Source organism: Lithobates pipiens, unplaced genomic scaffold (genome assembly GCF_037356315.1).
Source record: "Lithobates pipiens isolate NorthernLeopardFrog02 unplaced genomic scaffold, aLitPip1_a1.2 Scaffold_18, whole genome shotgun sequence".
Lineage (NCBI taxonomy): Eukaryota > Metazoa > Chordata > Amphibia > Anura > Ranidae > Lithobates > Lithobates pipiens.
Window position 1 is genome coordinate 193902158 of NW_027507758.1, and position 23531 is coordinate 193925688.

Consider the following 23531-nt stretch of genomic DNA (forward strand, 5'->3'; position numbering starts at 1 on the left):
CAAAGCTGATTTCTCCACAAAGCAGTCCTACACCTTCAGACACTAGGAAACAATTGATAATTCAGAAAGTGGGGTAGGGTTACAGGGGAGGGGTTTGTACTCAAGCTTGCCTGTGTACTCAAAAGTAATCATCTGAAGGTACACATCTATAACCCATAGTGTATGAATAATTAAGGTTACCTGTGTCCTGTATTGTACAAGTAAGATAAATAATTTCAATCGTAAACGCACTTACCGGCAAGTCTTTCTTCTCTTTCCGCGTAGGCACACTCAATGACTTGGAAGTCCGATTATCAACTTGCAGAGAAAGTAGCAAATTTTCCCGATCCCCATGGACTTGGATTGAGCCCACTCCATTACCTGTGGAAAAGCAGAAATGAGTAGACATTTCAGTGTGCAAGTTCAATGCAGATCCTGATATTACCAAACAATAGAGTTCAGCAATATTCTCTTTTTTTATTTTTTATTTATATAATGCCAACAGTTTGCCCAGCACTTTAAAAAATAAGGGAGACAGTAGGGTCAATACAGAAGAGTGAGGCAGGTGCTGCTCCTGAGAGCTTACAATCTACAGGACACTTAACTGCAGAAGTATTGTATTGTAGGACCATCATTTAGATTAATTACTTCAAAACGAGACACTTTCGCCCCTTCCTGCCCAGGCCAATTTTCAGTGCTTTCAGTGTTCCCACAAATAGAGCTTTCTTTTGGTGGTATTTGATCACTACTGGGGTTTTTATTTTTTGGGCAACAAATAAAAAAAAAGACAGACAATTTTGAAAAAAACGTTTTTCTTTGTTTCTTTTATAAAATGGTATAAATATGTAAGTCTCCTCCTTCACTGATGGGCACTGATAAGGCGGCACTGATGATGGCCACTAATATGCAGCACTGATGGGCACTGGTATGCAGGAATGATGGCCACTGGTAGGCGGCAATGATGGGCATCACCAATAAGGAGGCACTGGCAGGCATTAGTGATGGCCACTGATTGGTATTGATTTTGTCAAAGATTGGAATCCCTGGTGACCACTGGTGGCATCCCTGGTGGACCCCCGACAGGAGAGCAGCCGATTGGCTCTCCTCTACTCTGTTGACAATACACGGCTATTCCTGTTTACACTGTGATCAGCCGTGATTGGACATAGCTGATCGGTGGTGCGGTGTATTAGACTGACAAGCCACACCCTCGATCGCCACGCTGCGTACCCAAATGACGACATATTATGTCCAGTCAGGATAAGGGAATCACCGCCCAGCCTCATTCTGCTATAGAATAGGCAGAAAGTGGTTAAAATTAAATAATTTTGTGTTGCCCATTTACAATTTTGGGCAACTCATTCTGTGGTTTTGCAAGCGCACATCACTGAGGCTAAATATCCAGTTCAGCTCTTTGGGCGTCCAAAGAGTGAACCTTTGAGAAGCTGATGGTGTGCGGTGACCAGTCGTCTCTATGACGGAGGCCCGGGCACGATATTATGACTTCACACCTGAGTTCCCAGAAGTAAACAAAGCCGCGATCCCGGCTGGCATGAGATCAGTGAATTTTTTTCACAATCTCATGCTTTCCAGCCTGGAGGAGAGATGTGGGGTCTTATTGACCCCGCATCTCTCCATAAAGAGGACCTGTTACAATAGATTCCTATTACAAGGGATGTTTACATTCCTTGTAATAGGAATAAAAGTGATCAACATTTTTTTATTTTTTTTAAAAGTGTAAAAATAAAAAAAGTAAGCAAAATAATAAAAAAAAATTAAAATGTCCCTGTCCCCGGTAGCTCACGCTCAGAAGCAAATGTACATGTAAGTCCTGCCCACATATGTAAACGCCATTTAAACCACACGTGTTAGGTATCGCTGTGTGCGTTAGAGCATGTGCAACAATTCTAGTACTAGACCTCCTCTGTTCCTCTAAACTGGTAACCTGTAAACATTTTCAAACCGTCGCCTATGGAGATTTTTTAAGCACCAAAGTTTGACACCATTCCATGAGTGTACACAATTTTAAACCGTGACATGTTGGGTATCTATTTACTTGGCTTAACATCATCTTTCACATTATATCAAAAAATTGGGCTATCTTTACTGTTTTGTTATTTTTTAATTCATGAAACCGTTTTTTTCCCAAAAAGGCGTTTGAAAAATTATTGGGCAAATACCTTGCAAGATAAAAAGTTGCAATGATCGCCATTTTATTCCCTAGGGCAGTGATGGCAAACCTTGGCACCCCAGATGTTTTGGAACTACATTTCCCATGATGCTTAGCTACACTGCAGCGTGCTTGAGCATCATGGGAAATGTAGTTCCAAAACATCTGGGGTGCCAAGGTTCGCCATCACTGCCCTAGGGTGTCTGCTAAAACATATATAATTTTTGGGGGTTCTGAGTAATTTTCTAGCAAAAAATTATGATTTTTACATGTAGGAGAGAAGTGCCACAATAGGCCCGGTATTGAAGTGGTTAAGGCTTTTTTGAATATGCAATTACCATCTGATAATCCTGTCACTCGATGCTGCAAAAGCTTTCAACAGCGTCAAGTGGACTCATCTGTGGGAGGTGATGGGCTTGTTTGGCCTTAGGGATAATGTTATACAGTGGATTAGGCTGTTGTCCTCTGCTCCGAGGGCCTGTATGCAAATAAATGGTGTGGTTTCAGAATTTTCTTCATTATATAGAGGTACTAGACAGGGATGCCCCCTGTCCTCTCTGTTATTTGCATTGGCCCTCGAACCACTGGCTGAAGCCATTCGACAATCAGAATCTATTTGTGGATTTTGTAGAGTATTGAGTAATGAAAAAATCTCATATGCAGATGGCACTATGCTGTTTCTTGGGGATATGGATAACTCTAAGTTCTTTAATGTCACTTATAAAAAAAAAGTTTGGTTCGTTCTCTGGTTATATTATTAATTGGGATAAATTTGTTATACTTCCTTTAGCCCTTGTACACACGGTCGGACATTCTGACAACCAAATCCGTTGGATTTTGTCCGAAACTGTTGCATACACACGGTCGGACAAAGTTGTCAGAAAATCCGATTGTACATAACGTGATGACGTTATTTCGTTACGACGGGACTACGTTCAGGCTAGTAGCCAATAGCTTTGGTCTAGGAATTTGATCTGAGCATGCGTGGCACTTTGTCCGTCGGAGTAGGCTACACATGATCGGAGTATGTCCGATCGGAGCATTTTGTCGGAAAATGTTACGGACAAGTTGGAAAGCTTGGTCCGTCGGATACTCCGATGGAAACAGTCCGATGGAGACCACACACAGTCGGATTATCCGACAAAATGGTCCGATAGGACACATTCCGTCGGAATCTCCAACCGTGTGTACAAGGGCCAAGATAATCTTATTTTCCTTATATTAAAAGAGGCTACGCAAGTTAAAATTGTATCTTCGTTTAAATATTTGGGAATAAAGATTGATAGATAACTTATCTCCTATTCTCCCTAAATTCCATCTTAAGAGCAGGGCATGGATGGATCAAATTGCCGCCATCAGTGGTGGGCCGAGCAAACCTTATAAAAATGATATGGGCCCCTCAATTATTATACAGTCTTCACAATTCACCAATATGGATACTTCTCAAATGATTTAAATAAATAGAATCAATATTTCGAAGGTTACTATGGAAAGGAAAAAATCCCAGGATAATGCTATCAATCCATCAGCGAGCTAGGGATGGGAGTGGACTGGTGGTGCCTCAGCCTGAGACTTTATTTCATAGCCTCCCAACTTCAGCATTTTTCCGGTTGGGGTACTGTGAATTGGAAGGATCCCATACTGGCACCTATTGCTAGATAGGAGTTCTAGTTACAATCATCTGGCTCAGCTGGAATCTGGAGCCTTGGCCGATACCTGTAAAGGTCCAACACTGTCACTTATGAACAGAGTCTGGAAGAAAATGAGGAGTATAATGAAATATGAAGGGGCCTTGGAGTATTCTCCACTTTGGGGGAAAAGGCATTATAAAGAACTAGGTAAATTGGAGGGGTTTGAATGCTGGCACTCTAAAGGGCTTTAATATATAGCTCAGCTTTACTCACAATCTACTACATTCCTTTCAGGATTTGCAAGAATCTTTTCAACTGCCTCATAGTAATTTTTTAAAATACTTACAATTACGACATGCGGTACAATGTCAGTTCAAGGGCGAAAAAGATAGTGTAAAAACCAATGCCACTCTTAACCTCATTAGCAGTGGCGACTGAGAAAAAAAAAGGCATAATTTCATCGCTATATGGCCAAATCCAAAGGCCATATCGAGATAATGGTGTCAGCCTGGGTAGAAGAGGGTAGGGGTTAGACCTAGGGGCTATTTCAGATAATACCTGGCAAACAATTTACGGAAGGGTATCTTTAGTCTCATTAACACCGACACAATGTTTGACGGAATTATTTATAATATACAGGGTATATAGAACACTGGTAAAATTATTTAAGTGGGGAAGGTGTGATTCTCCGAATTGTCCAAGATGCCAAAAATAAACCTGATTTAATACATATGATGCGGAAATGTCCTAAATTAGTTAGTTACTGGCGAGAGGTGGTGTTTACAATTAATGAGACTTTTAACACACACATCAATTTGGATCCTAAGACATGCTTACTGGGCTATTTCGATGAAGCGTTTTTTCCTATTGAAATATTGATATCAGTTAGTAGATTATGGTTTATAGCACGAAAGCCAATTGCCCTGAAGTGGATATCTCCGAGGGTACCCTCATTTGAGGAATGGCACCTTCAAGTAAATGACAACCTTCTGAAGGAACAAATCTATTTGTAATAGGGGAATACCTAATAATTTTATTAAATTGTGGAAACCTTGGATATCGGCCCCACAATTGGCCCTTTTTGTTCCCTAGTAGGGAGGTCAAAGATAGCCTGTGATAGTAAGTAGGGTATCAGAAGGAAAATGGGGATGGAGGGCCATACCAGGGGGCAGAAAGGAAGGTACTGTAAAAACCCACCAGCAGTGGTAATTTCTTTTATAGACATAGATATACAGCTTAGTATAGCCAAGGATCAGATTAGTCACTCAATTTATTTGTCCTTTTCCCCCTTTTTTTGTGTGTGATGGTTAGTGTTTGTATGTTTGTGTATATGCAGTTAATATTTGTAGATGTGTATATGCTAATTATATTGTATAGATGATATAGGCAAGGAAAAAAAAAAAAAGGAAACATTTCAGAACTTGCCTTGGACTGACCATACATAGGTTTTAGATATAAGGAAATTATGTATTAGTTTAATAAGGAGATAAGCATTACATTTTCCCATAAGAATGTATTTTGGTCTGTAAATTATGAAAGTCTATAATAAATATAATGGAAAAAAAATTACTCGATGCAACCTCATCTTTTACATCTTAACCAAAATGGCATGGTTTTGCACTAAAGTTAATTTTATTATATTTTTTCAGAAAAATTTGCGTTTAATAAAGTTGTGCACTTGTAATGTCTCCCTCTACTTGCCCTTCTCTATTTCCCGCTGCCCCTTCCCCGGTCGCAGTCAGAGCCCTCTAGGGGCGACCGGAGACAGGTATATATTCAACTAAGCTTTCCCAAAATATCCAATTTTCCCTTCCCTAACCTTTCCACCCCCTTTCTCATAACTTTGGCTACTATGTCTCTCAAAACTCATTTCTTGGCCCGTAACGTATATACTCCCTATTTTCACTGCTTATTTTTCTCAATTCTGAGGCATTGATATATTACTAGATGTTTATCCTGTTCAGACCGATTTCTGACAATAGTTATTATTCTGTCTTGAGTAAAGTCACTTATGCTTGTATTGCTTTGTACTCTGAAAAATCCAATAAAATACTTTTGAAAAAAAAAATAAAATAAATAAAGTTGTGCAAATATCACGTAAAACGAAAATTTGCAACTATCACCTTTTTATTCTACACGGCCTCTGCTTTTAGAAAATATATAATGTTCTGGGGGTTTATGTAATTTTCTTGCCAAATTATGGATATTGCGACAAAGCCGAACTGGCTATATTTTTTATTTTATTTAACCAGATAGAATCTTAATTTATAGAGTATATTGTGTTTGTGTGCCCAGAGGAAAATGTTTTATTTTTTTATGTGCAGTAGGCCCTTTGCTTCCAGGAAAATATATTGTTTAGGGGATTTTATTACAATTTCAAGTGAATAATGTGCATTTTTAACATGTGTAAAAAATTTTTAAATTGGTCTCTCAGCGAAAGTATTAACTCCTCTTTAAAAAAAAAAAATATATATATAGTTTTCTACAATGGTTTAAGTGACCCATGCAACCTTCTAGTCTGTCGCAATTCGGGTGTGAAATTGAAAATTTGGAGAAGATAAAGTTGTTTATTGTAGACAACTAATGTATTTTATTGTTTTACATTTTATAAATACCTAATATACTCGTCTTATGGGGAGGCAATCGGGGAGGTGGTGGTCTAGGAGGTACATAAGAAGCTGGTCGTGCTGGGCTTTCTGAAATGGGACATCTCTTTATTGTTCCTTGGTTGTCATCTTCAGAAGCACTAGAATCTTGTGGTATAAATATAGATTTAGGCTGTGAAAACAAAATGAAAACGTATTATAATAATGAAACACCATGGCAAAAAAAGTAAGATACATAAAATAGATTACTGTTATTGGTGAGCTCTCAACTAGATAAAAATAACTCCTGTGGATGTGGTATATCTGGATTTTGTAAAAGCATTCAAATACAGCTCCCCATAAATGTTTTCTTTGCAAATTGAGGTCTGTTGGCATGGACCATAAGGTATGTACCTGGATAAAAAAAACTAGTTACAGGGGCATGTTCAAAGAGTGGTGATAAATAGCGAGTATTTGAGAATGATCTGGAGTGGCAAGAGGGATCCCATAAGGATCTGTCCAGGGACCACTTCTGTTTATAATTAATTTTAATTTATTCATAAATTATATAGAGGTTGGCATAAATAGTTAAATCTCAGTGTTTCAGTGTTTGCTGATGACACAAAGATAAGTAGGGCAATACCTTCACAACAGGATGTGGAAACCTTATGGGAAGACCGAAAATAATGGGATAGGCAACTACACAGCAAATGAGGTTTAATGTTGAAAAATGTAAATTAATGCATTTGGAGGCTAAAAATATGAATACTAGTTACCCACTATGGGGAGAACCACTGGGGGAATCCAGGTTGGAAAAAGATCTGGGGGTCATGGTATATCACAGGCTCTGCAAAGGCATACAATGTCAAGCTGCTGCAAGCAGAGCAAGCCAAATATTAGCATCCATAAAAAAGGGGGATTTACCCAAGGGATAAAACAATAATTCTGACACTTTACAAGACTCTGGTCCGGCTGCATCTTTAGTATGCTGTCCAATTCTGGTCACCAGTTCTCAGGAAGGATGTGGTAGAACTGGAAAGTGTCCAGCAAAGGAAAACAAAGCTAATATGGGGGCTGGAAGACCTCTGTTATGAGGAATGACTAAAAACATTAAACTTATTCTCCCTGGAGCAGAGACACTTGAGAGGAGATATGATAGTGATATATATATATATATATATATATAGATATATATTTAAATATATAACTCAATGGTGACTCTGGCATAGGGAAAAAATTATTTAGTTGCAGGGAGTTTAAAAAGACACATGGTCATTCACTGAAACTAGAGAAGCGGTGGTTTAAGCTTAAACTGCGTAGAGTGTTCTTTACTGTCAGAGTGGTATGGATGTGGAACTCCCTTCCACAAGAGGTGATGTCAGTGCAGAGTGTTCATAGTTAAAAAAAAAAAATATTAGAATAGATTTTCTATATACAGGGATATGTTAATTATTATTGACAAACTCACGTACACACCCACTACGCAGAATGATAGTGTTGTACCACACAGAATGGACTGGTGTCTTTTTATTCAATCTTATCAACTATTTTTGTACCATATTTATCGGTGACAACTGTATGTATGATGCATGCATATCCTTAGCTCCCAACTGTAGACTTTACCTTACACATTAGACGTGTGTGGGGAACTATATCAAATGCTTTTGCAAAATCCAAGTATACCACATCCACAGCCACCTTCCTATCCATGGAATTACTTACCTCCTCATAAAAAGAAAACAGGTTTGTTTGACAACTTCTGTCTTTCATGAATCCATGCTGTCTGTTGCTTAAAATATTTAGACCACTTGTCTATGTGGTCTTTTAATAGACTCTCCAGTATCTTCCGGACTATAAAAGTTAAGCTAACAGGTTTATAGTTACTTTGTAAAAACTTTGATCCCTTTTGAAATATGGACTCCACACTGGTCCTACGCCAATCCAGTGGTACCATTCCAGCCATTAACGAGTCCCTAAATATTAGAAATAATGGCCTTGAAATGACAGAGATCAATTCTTTTAGGATCCTTGGGTGGATGCCATCTGATCCAGGTGCTTTATCCACCTTTATTCTGCCTATTTCTGGACCATATGACTTTTGAGCCATTGTGGATCATTTGGGGCTGTGTCACTACCACCCCCATTATGGACATGAGCTCCCCCATGCTCCTTTGTATACACAGAGCTGAAGAAAGTATTTAACACATACAGTGCCTTGCGAAAGTATTCGGCCCCCTTGAACTTTTCAACCTTTTGACACATTTCAGGCTTCAAACAAAGATATAAAATTTTTATTTTTTGTGAAGAATCACCAACAAGTGGGACACAATTGTGAAGTGGAACGAAATCTATTGGATTTTTGAAACTTTTTTAACTAATAAAAAAATGAAAAGTGGGGCGTGCAAAATTATTCGGCCCCTTTACTTTCAGTGCAGCAAACTCACTCCAAAAGTTCAGCGAGGATCTCTGAATGATCCAATGTTGTCCTAAATGACTGATGGTGATAAAGGCACTGTATGCCTTCTCTTTGTTCCCAGTCATCCACTCTAGATTATTTTGTAAAGGGCCTAAATGCTCAGACATTACCCTTTCACTATTAATATATTTGAAGGATTGTTTTGGGTTTGTCCGACTATCTTTTGCAATCTGTCGTTTGTTTTGAATTGTTGCATCCTTGATTTCCTTTTTACACATTCTGTTATATTTTTTGTAACATTTAAATGATAACGTTTCTTCATTATTATATTTTTTAAAAACTCTTTTTTTTTAAATTATTTTTAGTCATTTTAACTTTGGCCATGAGCTACAAAGGTTTTATTTGTATCCTTTTAATCTTATTGCCCATGGGAATATACTTTGCAGTGAGTTTACCATTTCTGTTCTGTGTCCACTGATACCAATATTCCCTCCCAGTCTAAGTCCTGGAGAGCAGCCCTCATCCTTGTAAAATTTGCTCTCTTAAAGTGTTTTTATCTTAACCCTGTGTTTGTTACTTACAGCTTAATTAAATTAAATCATGTTATGGTCACTGCTACCCAGGTGTTCTTTTATATGGATATTGGTAATAAGCTCTGCATGGTTTGAGATTACCAGGCCCAGAAGAGCGTCATTCTTAGTCAAGGCCTCAATCAAATAGACCATAAAATTTTGTCTTGTAACGGGTTTATAAATGTTTGCCCTTTAACTGTTCCAGCAGTGCAATTACTCCAGTCACTTTCCGGATAGTTAAAATGCCCCATTATTATCACTGTCCCAGCCCTTGCAGCCCTTTCCATCTGTGCAAGGAGCTGAGTCTCTACCTCCTCACTAACACTGGGAGGTCTATAATAAACTCCAATGATATTTGTAGTATGCACACCTATGCACAGTTCCAGCCATAATGCTTCAAACTAATGACACTCTCCATCAACTAGGTCCTCTTTCACACTCGCTTTTAAATCACTTCTCACAGAGAGACAGACATCACCACCCCTCCGTTTTACCCCGTCTTTCCTAAAGAGAGCATAGCCAGGAATATTAATAGCCCAGTCACAAGAATGAAGCCACATTTCAGCAATACAATTAGATCAGAGTTCTCCTTATGCACCAGAGCTTCCAACTCACCCATTTTGCTTGGCAGACTTCTGGCATTGGTAAACAAACACTTGAATTTATTGTCACATTTTGCACACGTATTTTGTATATTTTTTATTTTAGTACAAATCGTACCATTTCCAATGGTTGATTGCAACATAGGAACCATCATATCATCTGCCATAGCCCTGCCCGCATCTTAACCCATTCCACCCACCAATAAGGGCTAGCCCCTGTCTGCCCCATTAAAATCTAATTCACCCTGCCCCCACAATCCTAGTTTAAAAATACTCATCCAGCCTTCCCATAAACCTCTTCCCCAGCACAGTAGACCCCCTTCCATTTAGGTGCAAACCATCTTTAGCATATAGGCAGTGCATTAGTGCACATAAGTGCACCGTCATCAGCACCCAGCAGTGCAGCCTCTTCAGCACCCAGTGTCCCTATGTCAGCAGTTTGCCACCACAGCTCACAGTCAGTATGGAGAAAAAAAATCCAGTGAGGCATACAAACTTCTAAACTTGACTGATGAGAGCAGTGGGGAGCTCTCTGTGTCCGAGTCCGATTATGAACTCTTTTTAAGTATTGGGTCTGCTATAGAATTGGAGAAGGAGGAAAGTGTGTGTGCCAAACGAAGGTGTTCTGGTGAGGAGCAGGCTACCACAAGTAGAGTAGTGGCATCCACCAGCAGCTTAGTGCCATCCACTAGTAGTAAAGTGGCATCTACCAGTAGCGGAGTACCTCTACACGAAAGGACAGGCACTAGTTAAGTGTCATCTCAGCCCCAAAGGGTTAGGAACCATGCCAGCCTTCCATATGGCCTTCAAAACCCACTATAGCTTCCCATTAACTCAGGAGCAGTGAACATCTCCCCTTTTATCAACCAGCCAGATGTCCAGGTAAACACAGAGAATTTTGCCCCCATTGATTTTTTTTCATCTAATTTTAACCCATGACTTATTATGTTTGATTGTGGCCCAGTGCAACCTCACCACCCAACAATTTATATTGCGCAATCCAGATTGAAGTTATGGCCATCCCTATGTGTGGAGAGATTGAATAGTGGAGGAATGTAGATTTTTTTTGGGCCTCACTTTCAATATGGGGCTCTCAAAAAAAAAAAAAAAAATTATACTCATATAATTGGTATGGCTAAGACCATACAGCAGTTTAACAGGACAGGTTCCACTCAGAACAGGTCTCGCCATGCTCGACTAAAGAAGTTGAGTGCATGTGCTCAGCGTCATATCCAGAGGTTGTCTTTGGGAAATAGATGTATGAGTGCTGCCAGCATTGCTTCAGATGTTGAAGGGGTGGGGGGTCAGCCTGTCAGTGCTCAAACCGTATGGAGCACACCGCATAAAATTGGTCTGCATGGCTGTCATCCCAGAAGTAAGCCTCTTCTAAAGATGATGCACAAGAAAGTCCGCAGTTTGCTGAAGACAAGCAGACTAAGGACACGGATTACTGGAACCATGTCCTTTGGTGTGATGAGACCAAGATAAACGTATTTGGTTCAGATGGTGTCAAGCGTGTGTGGCGGCAAGCAGGTGAGGAGCACAAAGACAAGTGGGTCTTGCCTACACTCAAGCACTGTGGTGGGAGTGTCATAGTCTGGGAATGCATGAGTGCTGCCAGCACTGGGGAGATACAGTTCATTGAGGGAACCATGAATGCCAACATGTACTGTGACATACTGAAGCAGAGCATGATCCCATTCCTTCGAAGACTGGGCTGCAGGGTAGTATTCCAACATGATAATGATCCCAAACACACCTTCAAGACATCCACTGCCTTCCTAAAGAAGCCAAGGGTAAAGGTGATGGACTGGCCAACCATGTCTCCACACCTAGACCCTATTAAGCATCTGTGGGGGATCCTCAAACGGTGGAGGAGCGCAAGGTCTCTAATATCCACCAGCTCCGTGATGTCGTCATGGAGGAGTGGAAGAAAACTCCAGTGGCAACCTGTGAAGCTCAGTTGAACTCCACCCAGAAAAGGGTTAAGGCAGTGCTGAAAAATAATGGTGGCCACACAAAATATTGACACTTTGGGCCCAATTTGGACATTTTCACTTAGGAATGTACTTATTTTTGTTGCCAGTGGTTTAGACATTTATGGCTGTTTATACTACTGCAGACAATATGAAATATTCTCTGTTTATCTTTAAATGTTTAGAAATAAATCCAATGTATAGAAAGTAAGGCCACTGCTGTAAAAAGCAGCTGGAGAAGTAAAATGAACCCCTTCAGCCCCAGAGTATTTTTTGCAATACGGCACTGCGACGCTTTAACTGACAATTGCGCATTCATGCGACATTGCACCCAAAAAAAAGCGACATCCTTCCCCCCCCCCACAAATACAGCTTTCTTTTGGTGGTATTTGATCACCTCTGCATTTTTTTATTTTTTTGCACTATAAACAAAAAAAAACATTTTGCTATAATAAATATCCCCCAAAAAATATATATATAAAAAAACGAATTTCTTCCTCAGTTTAGGGTGATATGTATTCTACATATTTCTGGTAAAAAAAAATAAAAAAAATTCACAATAAGCTATATTGATTGGTTTGCACAAAAGTTATAGTGTCTACAAAATAGGGGATAGATTTATGGCATTTTTATTATAATTATTTTTTTTTTATTAGTAATGGCAGCAATTTGTGATTTTTATAGTGACTGCAACATTGCGGCAGACAGAAATGATACTTTTGACATTAACACAGCAATCTGAGCTAAAAATAGCCACTGATTACTGTATGTCACTGGCAGGGAAGGGGTTAAACACTGGAGGGCGATCAAGGGGTTAAGTGTGTTCCCTCAGTGTGTTCTAACTTTAGGTGGGGGTAGGCTCACTAGAACATGACAGAGATCACTACTCCTGATCACTGAGAGCAGTAGGTCCCTGGCTAGGACACTAGCCAGAACAGGGAAATGCCTTGTTTACATAGGAATCTCCCCTTTCTGCCTCTTTGTGCCACGATCATGGGTCACTGGTGGACATCAAGCCCACGGGACTCACGGGCACGTGCTTGCTAGCCTTTGATGATGAAAGGGCGTACAGGTATGGCCATTTGCGCAGTCGTGCCATTCTGCGATGTACATCATCGTGCAGCGGTCAGCAAATGGTTAACACTAGGTAGAGATAAGAAGCTCTGGCTGAAGGCACACAAGAGGCACAGCGCATGTAAACACTTTGATGCAATGATTAGTACACACCACTGTATACCACTTAAAAAAACTGTCAGTAGAGTTTAAAGTCTATACAATATTTAAGGTAAAAAATTCCAGTTTAATATGAATGCATTAGGTGCTATGTTTTATTCCTTAACCACTTGCCGACTGCCCGAAGCAGAAAAACGACTGCAGTGAGGTCATGTAACTCTGGGAGTGCTTACTATAATGCCCTCCCAGAATCAAGCACACAGCCGGGAATATCCATGATCGAATCACAGATAATGGTATAGGGCTGATGGCAGCACCCCTTTAGCACATGATCGCTCCGTCAAATGATGGAGCGATCAGTTGTAAACAAGCCGGCGCATTCCCGGGTCATCTCTACCTTCTCCGCATCGATCGGTACAGTATAAGAGGAGAGGGGGAGAGATTGAGTGCAGCAGTGCTCAGGGCACTACACTCTCCCCCTCTCCTCTCACACTGTACTGATTGGTAAGGAGAGGGGAGAGATGAACTGGGCATGCTCTGTTCCAACTGCTCTATTCTGTGCCAATCTTTGCCTCATGATCCATGTTCACAGCCATCCATACTCAGCCCTGCCATCCATGCTCAGTCATACCCACCCATGGCTCATCCATCCACATTCATGGCTCAGCCACCCCCATCCACGGCTCATCCAATCCCATCAGTTCTCATCTGTGCCACATCCATGCCACTACAGTGCCTCACAAACGTGTAATAGGTAGTCAAATTAGAGTTAAAATTCATGCCCCTAGAACACCTGCTGGTACTCCCTGCATGTGGGGCCTCTGTATGTGGCCAGGCTGTGGAAAAGTCTCACACATGTAGTATTGTTATACTCGGGAGGAGTAGCAGAATATATTTTGGGGTGTAATTTTAGCTATGTACATGCTATGTGTTAGAATTATTGTATAAAGGACAACTTTGTACAAAAAAAAAAAAGGCATTTTCATTTTATTTCTGTATTTTCAAAAAACTTGTGGAAATTTTTTTTTCAAAAGACTCATTATGCCTCAAAGAATATACGCTGGAGTGTTTGCTTTTCAAAATGGTGTCATTTTTTTGGGCGTCCATTGTCCTGGTGCTCCAGGGCTTTCAAAAGTGTAAGAGATAGTCAAGAAATGATATGTGTAATTTATGTCTCTAGAATGCCAAACGGTGCTCCCTGCATGTTGGACCTCTGTATGTGGCCAGGCTGTGGAAAAGTCTCACACATGTGGTATCACTATTCTAAGGAGGAATATTAGAATGTGTTTTGGGGTGGAACTTGTGGTATGCATATGCTGTGTGTCAGATATAACCTGTTAATATGACAATTTTGTGAAAGAAAAAATCTTCATTTTCAAAGAATTGTGGGAAAAAATTACAACTTCAAAAAACTCACTATGCCTCTTACTAAATACTTTGGAATGTCTACTTTCCAAAAAAAGGGGTCATTTGGGGGGTATTTGTACTTTCCTGGCTTGTTAGGGGCTCAAGAAATGAGATCATCGGTGCATCAGGTGTGATCAATTTTCAATGATTACAAAAACAACAAACACAACAAATTCTCCTGCGCTCTGGTTTCTTGGTCTTTGAAATGTGATATATACAGTTTGAAATGGTGTTGTCGCTAAGTCTTGCAGCCCTCCTTTAGAACATTGGGTGTTCAAATACTAGAGAGAAACAATACAAAAGAGGGGAAGGCGCACTGACCTAGTGCATTACCATAAAACAGCTTTATTTAAAAATAAATCAAATAGCAGAATGGCTACTCACAAACGAGTATTGATCAAAGGCAAAATCAATACAAATAGATCCATCGCACCAAACGTTTGGCGAATCCAGACCAGATGTCAGAGGAACTGGTGAATACCTCTACGGAAATGGCTAACGCGTTTCGGGAGTGACCCCCTTTCTTCAGACCCAAAAAAGGGCAATGGTCTCTCGCTGGAGGCTACCGGTATATATATATATATATATATATATATATATATATGGAAGCCTCTAAACCCATGTGGTCGGAAGGATCATGAAGCTCCACCCCAAAAAGAAATAAAAAAAACCCCATTCACATATAGGGAAACATTTTCTAGTAAACACCTCCATGCAAAAGAGGGGGCGACTACGAGTGTCCCCTCTTTTACAAAAACACACGCGTGTGCACATACACACACATGTGTGGGTGCACATATGCACATAGTTCACTCTAATTTACTTATTATGCTCCTATCTGTATACTCGTGCGGGAAAGAAGGACAAGGCTTTACCTTAGATTTACGCCAGTGACCACTCCGGCATTTTATTCGTTGATACATGAAAACCGCACCTGTATGTACAAGGAGGAAGTACTCGGTGATCGCTCTCATGTAGGCTGGAGCGCACCTAGTCCCGTATAACAGGAAGTGCAGGCGGATATGCGTTCCACCCACAACTTCCGGCCGCCCCAGCATGGACACTTCCGCTCAGGCGCACTTCGAGGACGCCCGAGCACAGGCGTCCATCGGCATATCATGCTCCACTCACGCTCCTGCGTGTAACCAGACCGCTGGAGCGCAAGCTGGAGCCAGGACCCGGAAGCACGGGCGGAGAAGAACCCGCCCACAAATTTAGGCCACCGGACTCAGCCCAACCTCCCATACGTACACCAGCCTATTTACTGGGGGCAGCAAAGTGACAAAATAAACTATGCAAAAATAGGGGAAAGGGGGCAGCATTCAAAATAAATAGTGAAAAAATATATATATAAAAAAAAAAAAGGGTTATAGAAAACTTCCAAAGGTCACACCAGCTCTCCAGCCACACGCCCTAATTAATATTGCTACAGTTATAAAGTGGAAAACAAATGACAAGACATTTTTGAATTAAACATTAAAAATTAAAAAATTCAATTAATTATTGAATAATTAATAATTACATTAAAAAATCAATTAGATCATCAATAAAACACAAAAGAGAGGGGAATACTTTAGAACTAATTAATTACATAGATAATTAGTTAAAAAATGAATTAAAAATGTATTAAAAAATGATGAATGAAAAGATATATATAAAAAATATATATAAAATATATATAAAATATATATATGAGTATATATAAAAATAAACCAGGACTAAGTCTATCTGGTTAGCCAACAGGTCTTATACCCAAGGCTGGGTCTACCATCCTTTAAGTATGTATGCTGCCTCTACGGGAATATACCCTGAATACATCGCCCTATCAGAAGGTTTGGGCCCTCAGTTGCAATGGACCACCAGGGGGAAAAAGATAAAAAATAAAAAATAAAAAAGGAGAAATTAGTTAAAATTGATAATTGGAAATTGTAATTCATTAGTTAATTGGTTAAAACCTGAACCGAGACTAAGTCTATCTATCCAACAGTCACTACTTAAGGCTGAGCCTAGCGCTAGTTGCCTCTGTATACCGTATCTAAAGAAATGTACCCAAGGTACAAGCACCTTGTCTAGAGAGTTGGGCCCCCGTGTGACCAAAGGGCCCCATACACCGATCAAATGGGCCTCATGTAGCCATGATTGAATAAATAGATTTTATTAAATTAAATTGAATTGCCTCAGCTACATAAGGCCTTAGCCCACCCCAGAGCTCGCAAGGGCTACCCATCTTACAGGAGGTTGTGTAGTTCGATTTCTTCATTAAGGCCTTTAGGGGCCATAGTTCCTAGACAGAATATCCAGTAGGCCTCTCTATTACAGAGTAGCTGATGTTTTTTGCCGTTGTCCACATCGTTTGGCATAGCCTCAATCCCAAAAACCTTCATGCCCTCCACATAACTGGCGTGAGTCTCTTTAAAATGTCTTGGTAGCGAATACTTGTCCTGCTCCGTCTGAATGCTACTTCTATGTTCGTTCATTCTGGTTCGCATCTGTCTTGAAGTGCGGCCAACATAGAGGAGGCCACAAGGGCACAAAATGCCATAGTAAAGTCCACAAGATCAAGCAGTTCATTAATTGTGGGACCACTTATGTCATCTATCAGTGCCTATTACGTCTCTTTTCCTATGGCACATATACGTACAATTAGCGCAATTTGTACTCCTGCATTTATAGCTGCCCTTTTGATCGAATATTGTGGTCCAGATGCTATTTAGGCCTCTGCTTCTGATCTTCTTCACCCTACTTGGGGCAATAATGCTCCTCAGATCTTTCGGTCTCCTGAAGACTACATTCGGGCATGGGGGGAGGCTAGTTTTCATGATAGGATCAGATTTAAGTATCCTCCAGTTTTTCTTAAGGGTCCTTTGTATTGCTGGAGCCCTATTATTGAACCTAGTACAAAAGCGTGTCTGAGGATGTTTGTAATTGTGGGATGTAATCGTCGGAGCTTCTTCTCCAGTCTTGTCATACAATAGCAGATACTTTGAGAAGGCTTCCTCGATGTACTTTTCCTTGTATCCCTTTTCTCTGAATTAGTTTTTAAGAATGAGGCTCTGTGTCTCGTAGTCTTGTTTGAGGGTACAAGTCCGCCTGAGTCTGGCAGAATTGCCCAAAAGGGACATTTCGGATCCATCTTGGGTGGTGGTGGCTATGGGCATGAAGATATGAATTGCCAGAACTTGGTTTGAAGTGGGTTTTGGAATAAATCAATCCTTCTTCATCAGCTCGCAGTTCTAGGTCTAGGAACACCAGAGATACCTCATCCACCACATGCTTGAATGTGATTCCAAAGGGGTTTTCGGCACAGTGCGTCAGGAATCCTAGATCGTCATCGCTACCATTCCAGATAATGACAACATCGTCTATATATCGAGCGAATAGAACTAGATTCTTCCCAAATGGATTGTTGGTCCAAATGTACTTTTGCTCCCAATAGCCAATAAAAAGAATTGCGTAGCTTGGCGCAAATCTAGCCCCCATCGCAGTACCTTTTACCTGTCTATAGAAACATTCCATAAACATAAAATAATTGTGGGTTAAGGTGAACTCCGTGCTGTCATAGATGAATTTAGCCTGGGCCGGGTTAAACAGATGTGCTTCTGCCAGATAGTATTCGATTGCTCTTAGGCCAAACTCATGTTGAATGGAAGTGTATAGTGATACCACATCCAAAGAGAGCCATCTATACCCCTTTTCCCAAGTATATGCGCTAAGCATATCCAACGCATGACCAGAATCCTTAATGTATGATGGCAAGTTGGTTACCAACCTTTGAAGGAAGTAATCAATATAGCTACCGAGATTACTGGTAAGGCTATTTATTCCAGCAATAATTGGTCTGCCTGGGGGCTTTTTCAGGTCCTTATGAATTTTTGGAATGTGGTAAAAATATGGGACTACTGGGTGCTTGGCATACAAGAATTGATATTCATTCTTAGTGATGACATCATTGGATAATGCTTCATCCAGAAGTTTTTTAAGGTCAGTACTGTAGTTGACTGTGGGATCACAGGTAAGCTTCTCATATGTGTTCTTATCTCCAATGAGTCTGGAGGCTTCATCCACGTACTGTTCCCTTGTCCTGTATCACCAGACCACCTCCCTTGCTTGCCTTTCGTATTACGATGTCAGAATTGTCTCTTTGGCTTTTTAGAGGGCCGTCTAAAGATGTATCGTGGCCCTTATTGTATTTGCGAGTCCCATTGCCACAGAGCCTTCTGAATTCCTCTAACACCACTTCATAGAAGGTCGGTATAGAATTCCCTTTATTCCAGTGGGGATAGAAGCTTGATTTGGGTCTAAAAGAGGTCTCAATGGTCTTATCTTCGTAAATCATAGAAGAGAACTCATCTAAGCAAATCTGTCCCCCTTCCACATACAGGTCTTCCAGAATCTCCAATGTTTTTAAATCTTCTTGGGAATCCGCAGAGGAAATGGGAGAGGTTGGTATAATGTTAGTGTCTGCCGTTCCATTGATCAATTTTCAATGATTGACATTATAGATTGTAGACTCTATGTTTCACAAAGACCAAATAATATAAATGGATTTGGGTTATTTTTTACCAAACATATGTAGCAGTGTAAATGTTGGCCAAAATTTATGAAGAAAAGTTACTAGTTTGCAAAATTTTATAACAGAAACAAAGAAAAATGCATTTATTTTTTTTTACAAAATTTTCGATCTTTTTTCATTTATAGCACAAAAAAAATAAACCCCCACAGGTGATCAAATACCACCAAAAGAAAGCACTATTTGTGTGGGGAAAAAAAACACATAAATTTCATATGGGTACCGTGTTACATGACTGAGTAATTGTCATTCAAAATGTGAGCGCAATGAAAGCTGAAAATGAGTCTGGTTAGGAAGGGGGTTTAAGTGCCCAGTGGGCAAGTGGTTAATTATAATACTAAAGTTGTAATGCTATTACCACATGTTACCATATGTTATTATTTAAGGTATTGAGTTATGAAAATGCACTAAAGCCTAGTGTTAATTTTGAAGTCAATATTCAATTTAGTTTTAGTCTTAGTTAATTTTAGTCCCATTTTAGTCTTTTGACTAAAATGCCATTTTAGTCAAAAGACGTCATCTCAATTGTTTTAGTTTTAGTCGACTAAAATAGTATTCATTTAGTCGACTAAAATGTTTTAGTCATTTTAGTCGACAAAATTAGTACTGCAAGCCAGTCTCTTGACCTGCTGGGCTTTCTTCTTCTTCCAATCTTCTGTAATGGTGAGCTGCTACAGGACTTTTTGTTCAAATTTTTTAGTATACAGCACAGTATAGATAATGCAGATTGTGGATGCACTTTATAGTCATTAAAATATTAGCACAGAGTTGGACTTAAAAGAGGAGCTCCAGGCTCCTGCAGAAAAATAAAATAAAAGTCAGCACCTACAAATACTCAATTGGCTATCGGGTGCTGCCGTTGCCATCTCTACTACAGGAAACCGGCAGTGAAGCCATGTGGCTTCACAGCTAGCTCCCTACTGTGCATGCGTGAAGTGCGCTGCTCTCTCTAATGGACTGGCTGCGAGGGAAGGAGGAGGGGGGTTGAATCAGGTAACCTCCCCACCCCCCCAAATGTGACAGGGGAGGGGACCATTGTTTTAATTTTCTTGCACACCTAAAATACACAGTTAATATGCACATTTTAGGTCTGAAAATTAGGTAATCTGCCCCCAAACATTATATAATATATAATATATACACATGGCAGACCGTGGAGGATAAATTGTCCATAGGTGCTACTTTAAAGAGCTAATAATGTTATCAGTTTAGAGTTAACCGTGAATCATGGCCCTATACTTGTTGCTCTCACTCCACAAGTCTAGGGCCGTTGTTCACAACGATATGTATCATTTGTAGTGCAATGATTTTTTTTTTTGCATAGGCTCACCCTCGGCATGCGATCATGTTCTTATATGTGCGTGAATGTGGAGGCGAGGGATTTTAACCATTGTTTATGTGCAGTGGCCGGGTGGTCCTTTCCTCATTCTGAGTGGACGTTCAGGAATGTCCGCCAGAACGAGTGCTCGCAGCATGGCCATGAGATGTGCTGAGGCTCGATCCTGTGATTGGCCTTCCTGTGTCCAATCACAGCCGTCACAATGTAAACAGAGACGTGTGTATCTGTGACAGTTCTCCCCGCTGAGCTCATTGAGAGGGGGAATCTGCAGATTTGCAACAGCTCTCTGTGTGAGAATGATTTTACCCAGAGATCTGTTACAGATCACCCCACAAAGTACACCAAGCACCACTGATCCCTATACACATTTCCCCACAAAACATTTGTCTGTCCCCCATTACTGCCAAATAAACAATAATTTGGATTATTTTTTACCAAAGTAAGGTAGCAGCATCATTTTTAGTCATAATTTATCAAGAGAAATTACTTATTTGCAAAATTTTGTTTTTGTTGTTTTTTTTTTAATTTTCAGTCTTTTTTATTTGTAGCGTAAAAAATAAAATCCCCAGCAGTCATTAAATACCACCAAAAAAAAGCTCTATTTGTGTGAAAAAAATTATAAAAACGTAATTTGGTTTACAGCGTTACATGACCGTGCAATTCTCATTCAAAGTGTGACAGCGGTGAAAGCCAAAAATTGGTCTGGGAAGGAGGGGAGTGAAAATGTCCAGTATTGAAGTGGTTAAAAATGTATTACTTTATTTATTTTTTTTTTTTTTACATTTAACAGCAGTAGGTATGTATTATGTATTCTGACAGGTGGAATTTGCTAGCAATAAGAGCCAGAAAGTGGCAATGGGGAAGGGATAAGCCAAAGATACATCAATTATGCTTTTTAGTGTGTGTGTGATATGGCCAAAGTCTGCAACTGGTCAGTTTAATCTTTAACCACTTGCCGCCCGCCCAATTGACGGCTGCAAAGTGGTTGCATAATCCTGACTGGACGTCATATGACGTGATCAGGATTATGAGCCGCTGCGCGCCCCCGGGGGCGCGCATCGCGGCGATCGTTGTTGCGGGGTGTCACTCTGACACCCGGCAACTACGATCTCGGTAAAGAGTCTCCGACGGAGACTCTTTACCATGTGATCAGCCGTGTCCAATCACGGCTGATCACAGTGTAAATGGGAAGAGCCGGTGATCGGCTTTCCCTCACTCGCGTCTGTCAGACGCGAGTAGAGGAGAGCCGATCAGCTGCTCCTCTGACAAGGGGGTCTGTGCTGATCGATTATCAGCACAGCCCCCCCGAGGATGCCCACACTGGACCACCAGGGACGCCACCAGACCACCAGGGAAAAGGTAATCCTCCCTAGACCACCAGGGATGCCAGTCAGCACAATGGGTGCCAATCAGTGCCCATAATGGATGCCAATCAGTGCCCACAATGGGCATCACTGATTGGCATGCATTATTGTTTGGAACCGATTGGCATCCATTACTATAGTATAACACCAATGCCGCCTATGAGTGCCCACCTGTGCTGCCTATGAGTGCCCACCTGTGCCGCCTATCAGCGCCCACCTGTGCCGCCTATCAGTGCCCACCTGTGCCGCCTATCAGTGCCCACCTGTGCCGCCTATCAGTGCCCACCCATGCCCATCTGTGCCGCCTATCCATGCCCATCTGTGCCGCCTATCCATGCCCATCTGTGCCGCCCATCCATGCCAATCCGTGCCAGCTATCAGTGCCAATTTGTGCCACCTATTAGTGTCCATCCGTGTCGCCCATCCGTGTCGCCCATCAGTGCCGCCTATCAGTGCCACTTCATTGGTGCCACATTGGTGCCCATCAGTGCCGCCTTATCAGTGCCCATCAGTGTAGCCCCATCAGTGCCCATCAGTGAAGGAGAAAACGTACTTATTTACAAAGTTTTGAAACTGAAACAAAAAAAACTTTTTTTTTCAAAATTTTCGGTATTTTTTTTTATTTGTAGCGCAAAAAATAAAAACCGTAGAGGTGATCAAATACCACCAAAAGAAAGCTCTATTTGTGGGAAAAAAATGATAAAAATTTCATTTGGGTACAGTGTAGCATGACCGCGCAATTGTCATTCAAAGTGCGACAGCGCTGAAAGCTCAAAATTGGTCTGGGCAAGAAGGTGTTTAAGTGCCCTGCATTGAAGTGGTTAAACTGGTGTGGTCGCACATATGATAGACTCCCCTCTTCCAATTCTTATACTCATCAGTCCCATGAAATATATACAGTGCCTTGCAAAAGTATTCACCCCCCTTGGCATTTTTCATGTTTTGTTGCCTCACAACCTGAAATTAACATGGATTGTTTGAGGATTAAATTTAGAGAACATGACCACAAGAGTTTTTTTTTTTTTTTTTTTTTATTGTGCAGCAAACAACAAATAGGACAAAATAACAGAAAATGTAAATGTTCATAACTCTTCACACCCCTAAAATCAATACTTTGTAGAGCCTCCTTTTGCGGCTATCACAGCTCCACATCGCTTTGGATACGTTTCTATGAGCTTGTCACATCTTACTACTGGGAATTTTGGCCATTCCTCCTTGCAAAACTGCTCTAGCTCCTTCAAGTTGGATGGGTTGCGCTTGAGAACAGCAATCTAAGTCTGACAACAGATTTTCTATTGGATTGAGGGCTTTGACTAGGCCATTCCAACACGTTACTTGTTTCCCCTTAAACCACTCAAGTTTTGCTTTAGCAGTGTGTTTGGGGTCATTGTCCTGTTGGAAGGTGAACCTCCATCCTAGCCTCAAATCACAGAGTGGTACAGGTTTTGCGTAAGAATATCCCTGTATTCAGCACCATCCATCTTTCCCTCAACTCTGACCAGTTCCCAGTCCTGAATGGTGTTCTTTGGGTGATGTGTTGGTTTTGTGCCAGACATAGCGTTTTCTTTGATGGCCAAAAAGTTTAATTTTAGTCTCATCAGACCAGAGCACCTTCCGCCATACATTTTGGGAGTATTCCACATGCCTTTTCACAAACTCAAAACATGCAATTTTGTTTTTTGCTGGAAGTAATGGCTTTCTTCTGGCCACTCTGCTATAAAGCCCAACTTTATGGAGCGTATGGCTT

At 40.7% G+C, this 23531-nt stretch overlaps 1 protein-coding gene across 4 annotated transcripts in view; it reads right to left on the reverse strand.

The window, feature by feature from the left end:
* Positions 1 to 23531, reverse strand: part of MAP4K3 (mitogen-activated protein kinase kinase kinase kinase 3) — a 783526-nt gene that overhangs the window by 210386 nt on the left and 549609 nt on the right. For all 4 annotated transcript variants that reach the window (XM_077486491.1, XM_077486490.1, XM_077486493.1 and 1 more), the window contains 2 exons: positions 6396 to 6558; positions 236 to 360 (listed from right to left, as the gene is read on the reverse strand). In XM_077486491.1, coding sequence (XP_077342617.1) covers positions 236 to 360; positions 6396 to 6558 — 288 coding nt within the window. The remainder of the gene's footprint in view (positions 1 to 235; positions 361 to 6395; positions 6559 to 23531) is intronic.